This window comes from Schistocerca cancellata, chromosome 1 (genome assembly GCF_023864275.1).
Source record: "Schistocerca cancellata isolate TAMUIC-IGC-003103 chromosome 1, iqSchCanc2.1, whole genome shotgun sequence".
Classification (NCBI taxonomy): domain Eukaryota; kingdom Metazoa; phylum Arthropoda; class Insecta; order Orthoptera; family Acrididae; genus Schistocerca; species Schistocerca cancellata.
Genome location: NC_064626.1, coordinates 208,519,549 through 208,529,146, shown reverse-complemented (window position 1 = coordinate 208,529,146; position 9,598 = coordinate 208,519,549). Strand labels below are relative to the sequence as shown.

The following is a 9,598-nucleotide window of genomic DNA, read 5'->3' as shown; positions in this document are numbered from 1 at the left end:
AGTTTTAACTATGAATACACTTTGCACAAATTCATGAAGTCGAAACGCCCACGAATGTTGTCTGATGGAATCACCCTGTTGCACAATAATGTCCACCACCCGCAATGCCAATCAGACAAAGGCTACACTTCAACAATTTGGTTGGGAAACATTAACATCCTCCGCACAGTCTGGATCTTTCACCATCCGGTTTTCACACCTTTGGCAATCTGAAGAAAGGCATCTGTGGATGTGAATTTCAGTCACATGAAATGCAAGAATGGGTGCATTTGTCGATTCATCATCAGCCAACTGAGCTCTACAGAACAGAAATTTATCATCTCATCTCCTATGGAATAAATGTCATAAGCAAATTATCTCAATTTATAATGCTTTGTTGTAAAGATGTTCCTATGCTCCAAGAATGTGTGCACAAAATGCCTCTTTCTGATACACTAGCCATTCTACCTGTGTTGAATATTTTATTCTCTCCCATCTTAATAATTCTTTGCTTACCTTTTATTATCCCTGTTCAACTATGCCTTCCTCCTCAAGGCTTGAAAATAAAATCGTATGTAAATTTATAAATAATTTTTGTTTTACGATGCAAAACAGAGAGAGAGAGATTGGTACATTGTCACTAGTTTCTGACTTATCATAGTTTAGAGTATCTGTATCTGCTCGTTCTTGCCACTTCTTTTTAAGAAACAATTGAATTTTTAGACTATTTTTAACAATTATCAGTTGTTGCATAAATTTGTGTCCACACAAATTTCATGCCTCTTGTGTTTGGCTTCTCCCACACTCAGAAATAATATTGTGCCAAGAATTAACAGTGTGTAAAAATTATTAACAGCAGGCAACATGAATGTTGCCTAAGTAAAAGTTGCTTGGGTACAAACAATAAAAGGATGATTCTTTCAATTAAATAATTTTATTAAGAAAGGACACATATAGAGCTAACACTTTAACACAACCACGAGTAAACAATTTCAGTGTGGAGGAGTGAGTGCACACATCGTCTGGGAAGTGCCACTCATGAAGTGATCCTGGCGGGGACCTCGAAGCACTTGAGTGCCTTCTCATTCTGGTCCTGCAGCTCCCAGTGCACAAGCACACGGATCTGAAACCAAAAGATGTCCTCTTAGGTCATCCCAAAACACCATTAGAATAAAACAATCCTACTATAGAAGTAATTTAACTGGTTTATGCATACCACAGGTAACAGACCCAACAATAAAATGTTTTATTAAAGTTGTTTTTCTTGCGGTTTTTATATTGCACTGAAATTAATGTGATAAAGCCACGGCACCACCCACTTTTCGCATTTAAACCAGAATACTGAAAAGTTTGGTTTTTAGAGATTTTAAAGACATAGTTCATGTTGTTTTAGTTAATAACCTGGAATTCCAGTAGCAGTGGTTGCACTGGTTACAAAATGACACATTGTACGAAAAAAGGTTCTAGATGTATACTAGGAAAGGGGACATCTGTCTATGAATGGCCACCTCCGAACCACACCTCCTGCATGGATGGGGGTCAACTTTGTATTTACAGATGCAGATTCCTACTTTTATGGCATATTCGGATTCTATACCAAAAAAAAAAAAAATATCTACAGTTTACAGAAACCATTGTTTCCTCATTCGTGATAGATGGCACTGTAGTCAACGAATATCAAGTGTGTGTTTTTGCAATTAAGAACCAATGCATTTGATTCATCATACCATTTATGATGTAAATGTTAACCTTTGTGTTCTGTCATTTGATATTTATGCTCAAATATTACTTGAATGTTGCCAATGTAATTTTGAGCCTTATAGTACAGATAATATGGGTAGACATTGCTGGTAAATAAGCTACTTGTATGATAACTTAGTTTTCTGTTCCCTACACAGTTGACTGTGGCGAGTCCTCAAACCATATGAATGCTCGACTTCAGAGTGCGTTTCCATCCAACTGCCACTGGCTGCTACATGGCTACCAGCGGAATACAAACCACAACAGTGATAAAATGTTCATGGAGTGATAGCAACACACACAACTGCCATGGATACTCAACAAAATCAAGTGCCTCAATTGTTAGGGTAAGGGACTCACCAATATCAAGCATACCAATTGGAACAGAGTACTATTACACCCCAGTCATTGTTCCTGCATATCACTAAACAATTTATAACCAGACACTGAACCAGGTAACTATATTGTACTGCACAATCAAATTTGCAACACTAATTTCAAACATAGGAATGAACCCTTAGAACAAAAAGGTTTACATCTACAACATAAATGAAATGCAGAATCAGATGTGTCAGTTCTTAAATGCAAAAACAGGCACAGTTGATATTTGTCTGTTACAGTGCCATCTACCACAAATGGAAAATTATGGTTTGAGTATACCATACGTATTTCTTGGTGCAAGAAAAATTCGTGGGTGGGTTGGGGAGGGGGGGCATTTGAAAATACAAAGGTGGCCTCATCCACACAGGAGGGGTGGCTAGAAAGTAGCCAGTTGTAGAACAAACATGTCCCCTTAAGTAATATTAATTTTTCACCTTTAACTTTTTTTTTTACAATGCTTTGTTTTCAAGATAATTAGTTGCCTTAAGTTAAAACAGCATTCTGTTTATCTGAACTAATACGGTAAGTGCTTTGGCTTTTTTTTCACAAGAATTTTACACGAAGCTGAGCCTAATGGAACAGTAACATACAATACGTACAAGAACCAAGGGGGACAAATTAGGTCGGAAAACCAAGAACGAAGTGCTTGGATTAAAGATAGTGTTAAGTCTGAGATGCAGTGTTTCACCCTTACTGTTCAACAACCTATACATTGAAATGAGGCTTAATGGAAATTAAATGTTTCAAGAGTGGACTTAAAATTCAGGATGGAAGGATATGAACAAAGATTTGCTACCTTGGAAGCAAAATGCCACACAACGGATGAAGTAAAGGTGACAGAGGCAAGCTAAGGCAAATAAAGCATTCCTGGCCAGAAGAAGTCGGTTTTTATCAAACGTAGGCCTTTATCCAAGGAAGGAATTTCTGAGAATGTACGTTTGAAGCACACCATTGTATGGTAGTTAATCACGGTCTGTACGGAAACAGTGAAGGAAGAGAAGTAAAGAATTTTGAAACGTGGTGCAACAGAAAGACGTTGGGAAACAGGTAGGTTGATAAGATAAGGAATAATGTGCTTATTCACCGAACTGATAAACGAACATATGGAAAACATTGACAAAAAGAAGGGACGGGATGATAGGACATGTGTTCAGACATCTGGTAGTAACTCCCATGGTACTAAAGAGAACTGTAGAGGGTAACAACAGTAAAGGAAGACTGTTTGGAACACATCCAAGAAAAATCTGAGTACGCTGGATGCAAGTACGACTATGAAATTAAAGTGGCATAAGAAAGAAATTCTCAGCAGGCCCCATCAAACTGTTTTTCAGACTGATGGCTCAAAGTTGTGGATGCCCTACCTTCAGATGAACAATGTTTCTTTGATCTCTGAAGAAAGGAAATTGAAAGAAGTCATGTGTGCTGGTTCTTTCATTAGAGAAATGTTGGACATAAACTTGAAATTAAAAATGATTGAGTAAAAGAGAACTTCGAATATCATTGGAAGTGGTTCTTATTGAGTTCTTAGTCAGCAAAATGGACACACTGTGATTCTGTTGCAGCCAGTATGCTGACAAACATAAAGAAGATGCGCTTCAAAATTCAATTTTTTGAATTCGCTATTTTTACCTCGAAAATTTGGGTGAATTTAAGAAGAAAATACTTCAGCGATTTTAGTTCATTTGCTACTCTTCGCTCACTTATCTGAATATATGCCATTTCGGTATTCGTGCGACGATTACAAGGGGACCGAGCAACTCGGCTGGCCGCTGTCTTACCTTGGGGTAGATGTCGAGCACCTTGAGCTTGTTCTTGTAGACGTACTCCTGGCCGGCCTTCAGCGGACAGCCCGCCTTCTGGCCGCTGGCGTCGAACACCTGGTCGCACGCGCTGGTGCCGTCCACGCCGGCGAACGGGAAGGGCAGAGTCAGCAGCTCCGCGTACACCCTGTTCTTCAGCTGCTTGATGTCCTCGCCTGCGGGCACACCACCAGTAACTCTGATCACGTGTGGATAACAGCGCAAAAAACGGACATGAGCTTTCAGTCAGTCTATATGTAAATGATCTACAACTGTCACAGATGTTCACTTGGTGCATTTTGCTGTGGAAACAGTCCGAGATACGCAGGTGTATTTCCTCCATGAAAAGTACTTATTTAAGAGTAAATACAGTTCAATTCATTTTGTTTTGAGCAATTTCTGTGCTGTGTTCATGTCACACAAGTGAATATTAAGCGTTTCTGTTGTACTTTCTCTTAAAACCAACTGTTATTTGAAATCCTTACAGTCGCTAAGTAGCCGTAAATTTTTCTTAACAGTAAAAACCCTAATTACGTTTTTCAATAGTAATAAATTTCTTTAAAACAAGGCAGCTACTAAACTTCCTGGCAGATTAAAACTGCGTGCCAGACCGATACTCGAACTCGGGACCTTTGCCTTTCGCGGGCAAGTGCTCTTTCGCGGGCGAAAGGCAAAGTTCCCGAGTTCGAGTCTCGGTCCGGCACACAGTTTTAATCTGCCAGCAAGTGCCGGAGAAGTGTGGGCTGAAAGTGACAGCTGATAAGAAGATAGAACGCGATCAGATAGTTTAATTTCCAACACTAAAAATAGGTATCCTCCACTGCCCGAGTGAAGTGGAGAAGAGCCTGAGGTAAGGACTAGAAGGAAATGTGCAGCACATTTCAGCTGATATCATGAAGGCCAGTAATGTATGAAGTACCAGGCAAGGTAATAGCCATAGGCGACGTTAGGCCCTCTGTTAGGAAGAAAAGAGGTGGTGGTGGTAGTAGGTAGTAGCTGGAGGCAAGGTTCAGGCCCCGTTACAGGAAAGCTTACGGGCAGTGTACCCAGCCACCACCAGTTTCAAACCACATGCAGAACGAAGTCAAGTGATAGGGACATACGATCTTTATGCACCGACTCTTGAGACGACTACCGTATAATGATAGTGGGTTTGGTGGGAAACAGTTTGGACAGGAATAGGACATACGACGTAGGTTGTGACAATTGCAAGTCGGCTTCCATTACTCATGGCACCAACGTACACTTTGTTGAGCCATTACTGCATCATGACTGATCACACCTTAATGTAGGTGTTAGGCGGATTAATTTGGAGTTTGAGACATTTATTTGCTCGAGAAAATCTGTACTTGCAAACACACCGAACAAAATCTAGAACGCAGTAAATAGGTAATTTTTGTTTTATTCTTTTTTCTTGCTAAATGCCAAACAACATCGAAAATTATTTTTCTCGCCAAATAATTGATTTTGTCGCTGTTGAAATAATTTTCGTTGAAGTACGCTTATGTTTTTTATGCATAGTGTAGGCATTTTCCCTGCAAAACGTAAATACAGTTCCGCTTTCAGATAGTTCGACTCTCTTGCAGCAGAATAATAGCAGGAAAAATACCAGAACCTCCTCGTGCAACCTTCTCAGTGTCATGGAAACAAAGGAAGAATGAACAGTAGCATTAAGAGTGTACGAAAACACAAAATCTGTTTCTAGAACAGGAATGAGTTCGGTCAAAATAGGCTTACTTCTGATCCTAGTATCGCCACCGCAGTCCTGTTTATGCGCAGTGTACAGAATACTCTCAATTTTACAACTCGAGACACGGCACAATTGATGCGACACACACACGCACACACGCACGCACTTGATGTGACTGATTACTGATTGCTGATTTACACACTGGGACGAAAAGCGCACGCACTTCGAATAATCAATTTTCAACAGAAAATAGCTTGCCTCAAACGAACTCAACTCGCAAAGCTAACAGCGCTGCACATTACGCTATTCAAGATTGTCTGTTGCTACCAAACATACATCAATATTTCCATACCTCTGGTGTGTGTTGATCAAAATTTTATGCTTGCACTATTTTCCAAATAAAAAAGTCCGACCTGTGACTGATTTCAATCCGGACCTTGAGACTCTTGAAACAAAATGAAATGAATGTACGAGTATTTTGAGGCATAATTTGTGACCGTGGCGAGTCGGCAAAGGCGTGCCATTCATATCGGAGCGTTACGCCATAATCATTGATGTCGCAGACGCTGGAGTATCAATATGCGCTAGGAGCACTGCTGTCGCGTCACGTGATGAGGTGACCCACGAGCTAAGTATGTGAATCAGGCCCACGAGTCACCAAAGGTTGCATATGCCCGCCGTGGAGGAAGAATAATATGAATGAATGATTATAAGGTGCGTCTAGCAGGGAACTTCTCAGGTGGAGACTGCAACAAAACATGCTGGGAAGATTCGCACGTTCAGATCATCACTATCTTCCCAACCTGATGATCTAATTATTGGTATGAGGGACATGGCACAACCACACTGACAGACCGTATAGACTATTGGCTGTAGTGCAACGGGTGCAGAGCGATTGGCGACAAATTGACTCAAAACTGGTAAGTCATCCAGAAGGACTACATGAGAAGATAGTAGAATTGTTCGACTGACTCTTCAAGATGGATGCCTGGAAGAGTGAATCCAGGCAGGATGTTACAGCCACTGAGTAACTACAAACGGTTGGGAACAGATTACTGGAAACAAAATTGAAATCTCCAGTTGTGATACGCCATTTACTGCTGACATCACACCACATACAACAAAGAAATGTCGTATAGTACCAGTGTAAAGTGGGACGAGAGAGGCATTCTGTTGTGTTTAGCGATGAGTCTCATGTGTTTGTGCTGGCCATATCGATGCCAACACCCCCTAGACTACCTGGTGAAAAGGCAAAGGAAGGTGCTATTCTGACACACGCACACCACAACCTGAATCGTAGTACCGGCAGGAACTGATTTGGTAATTCTTTAAGAGAGTCTGAATGCTCGCCATTATGCAACAAGAATGGGAAATCCTGTAGGCCCCCCACTGCTGTTCACATCATGAACGCCTTGAGGAATGTATGGATTCTTGACTGGCTTGACTGCTCTCCTGATCTGTCGCCCATTGAGTATGTCTAGGATGCAATGGGAAGACGTATTCTTTGATACCAGTGTCCCACAAGGAATGTGTATGAAGTGACGATGTGTTTCAGGTACAGCTATAAATTCATCAAGATAACAAAAAGGCTGTTTTCCATGGCACCATGTATACAAGAGTGTATTGGTGCTCGAAAGGTATCACACTTCATACTTGTGATGGACATCGGTTCCCGATATAAAGAAACTTTACTCTTATTACTCGTTATGGGGTGAAGATCTCCATTACGTTTGGTGAAGTAATGAATGGTGCAATTTTCCATTTTGATCCGCACAGTTCATCAGAAATGCAGGCAGTCTTCACAGAGCCTCCAGCTAATGTGTATAGTAAGTCCACAAATTTCAGGAGCAGTTTACCTAAGATCGAGAACTAGGGTAGGAGTCAGGGAGATACGTCAGGTTTGAACTTTGTCATGAGATAGTGGACCAGGCCCAATGGTTCTTCCTCCTCCACCACTCTGAGTGGAGTCATTTCTCGGCGGCGGCTATGATCATACCAGCCCTCCAGCTCTGCCGTGGACAGACAGTTGACAGATGTGCTTCGTACGGCGTCTGAGTTTACGACACAGGTATCACCAGAATGCATTATTTACATTAAAATCCACGCAGAATCAATACCTGCATCACGTAAGAATTTTTAACATTGGACTACTTTTCCGATTTCAGTGTATCTGCCCCACTGCCCACCGTGTCTACACTTTGCTTTGGCTCACCAGTCAGGATTAACAAGAAGCTTGTGTGAGAGTTTGGACCTCTCAAAGATAATTTTTCTGTGTGTGCTAGCACCATCCACCACATGTGTTTATGGTTTCACAGCTAATAAGATATATTACCTCGAATTGTGTAGAACATTAAAAATCTGGGTAGAATGACTACCTGCTGCAAGAATTACTTTTCGGTAACAATTTTTTTGAATTATGTAAGTCTTTGGCAATGTGCATGTGTGTATGTATATGAGCTTCCTCCACCGTCCAGTATGCTCTCTCTCTCTCTCTCTCTCTCTCTCTCTCTCTCTCTCTCTCTCTCAACAATTCCCATTCTTCCCCACACCTTTTGTGCCTACATATTATTTAACCCATGTGTTTGCATCTAATGTATTACGTGTTATCCTTATCGTTACCGCCAATTCTTGGGCTTCATGTGAATATCTATCTATCATTATCGCGAAAGGAATCTTTTTAGTTGCGTACAAGATTTACAATTACTGAAGTCATCGCCCATTGTATCCCAATCCTCAAGAGCCCCATACGTTTGCAATGGTGAAAAAGAGAACGTCAAATCGCTTAATCTGTTGTGCTAAGGACTACTGCACTAATGTAATTTCGTTATGCGCCAGATTAATCTTTATATCAAAACATGTTTTAGTCAGGGAATGTTAAACGTTGAGAAGTGCACTTGCAGTCTTTACAAAAGACATTAAACACACTTGTTTAGGATCTGTGCTTAGGACCTTTGTGAGCAATACAAGAATAGGCAGAAACAAGCACTACTTCTACACCCCCTTTCATACTAACGATTTTTTCTTTTTTCGTGATAAACATTAAGACGCAGGAAACTGGAGGAGAAAACATCAAGTAAGGCAGCTCAGAAGATAAACTTTATACTCACTGGGAGTGAACTTGAACTCGAGGCCCACTTCCGTCTTCTTCTTGAGTTTGCAGGTCCCCTGCTGGCATCCAGATATCAAAACCTCGTTAACATCTTCGTACGGCGAATCTGCAACAGAGTTGAAGTCAGTCTTTAAAGAATGAGACTACTAGATATATTCCAAGGATTTGTAGGTATGCTTTAAGGTAATGATAGACAAAATAAAGTAAATAAACATTTATCTTTTGCAATTGTTCACAACTAAGTGTTAGTACCGAACTATGACACCATTAGGCCGCGCGGGGTAGCCGCGTGGTCTGGGGCGCCTTGTCACGGTCCGTGCGGCTCCCCACGTCGGAGGTTCGAGTCCTCCCTCGGGCATGGGCGTGTGTATTGTCCACGGCGTAAGTTAGTTTAAGTTGGGTTAAGTAATGTGTAGACTTCGGGGCCGATGACCTCAGCTGTTTGGTCCCATAAGACCTTACCACAAATTTCCAATTTGACACCATTACATCGTTTAACTACGTAGAGGAAAGTCTGAAGAGATTTGAAACGGGGCGAAAAAGTAAAATCAATTTTAGGGAACATCAATGGCACACTTTAATTTAAGAGTATGGAATGGTTCTGGAAAAGCACGGCACATCTAAAGCAATAGTCCTTCACGAGTATGCAAAACAGTGCACAGAATAAATTTAAGAAACGCACTGCTGGGGTCGCAGCATCGGTATTTCAGACACACACACACACACACACACACACACACACACACACACACACACACACACACACACACACAGTTTCTTCACTCGTTTATTATGTAACTGGAGTAGGACAGAAAATAGCTAAAACGGACGCGAAGTCTCCTCCAAGCATAGTGCAGTGTCTTCTATAAAAGGAGATTGCTTACAAAACACTCGTGCGAC

The 9,598-nt window shown here is 41.1% G+C and overlaps 1 protein-coding gene across 1 annotated transcript in view; it reads right to left on the bottom strand.

Annotated features, from left to right (window-relative positions):
* Positions 1–894: 894 nt before the first annotated feature.
* The window catches only part of LOC126169105 (NPC intracellular cholesterol transporter 2 homolog a), a 69,233-nt gene continuing 60,529 nt past the window's right edge, over positions 895–9,598 (bottom strand). The window contains exons 2-4 of the mRNA XM_049920614.1: positions 8,697–8,804; positions 3,879–4,075; positions 895–1,102 (exon numbers count right to left, since the gene is read on the bottom strand). Of these exons, the coding sequence (XP_049776571.1) occupies positions 1,016–1,102; positions 3,879–4,075; positions 8,697–8,804 (392 nt within the window). The 3' untranslated portion in view covers positions 895–1,015. The remainder of the gene's footprint in view (positions 1,103–3,878; positions 4,076–8,696; positions 8,805–9,598) is intronic.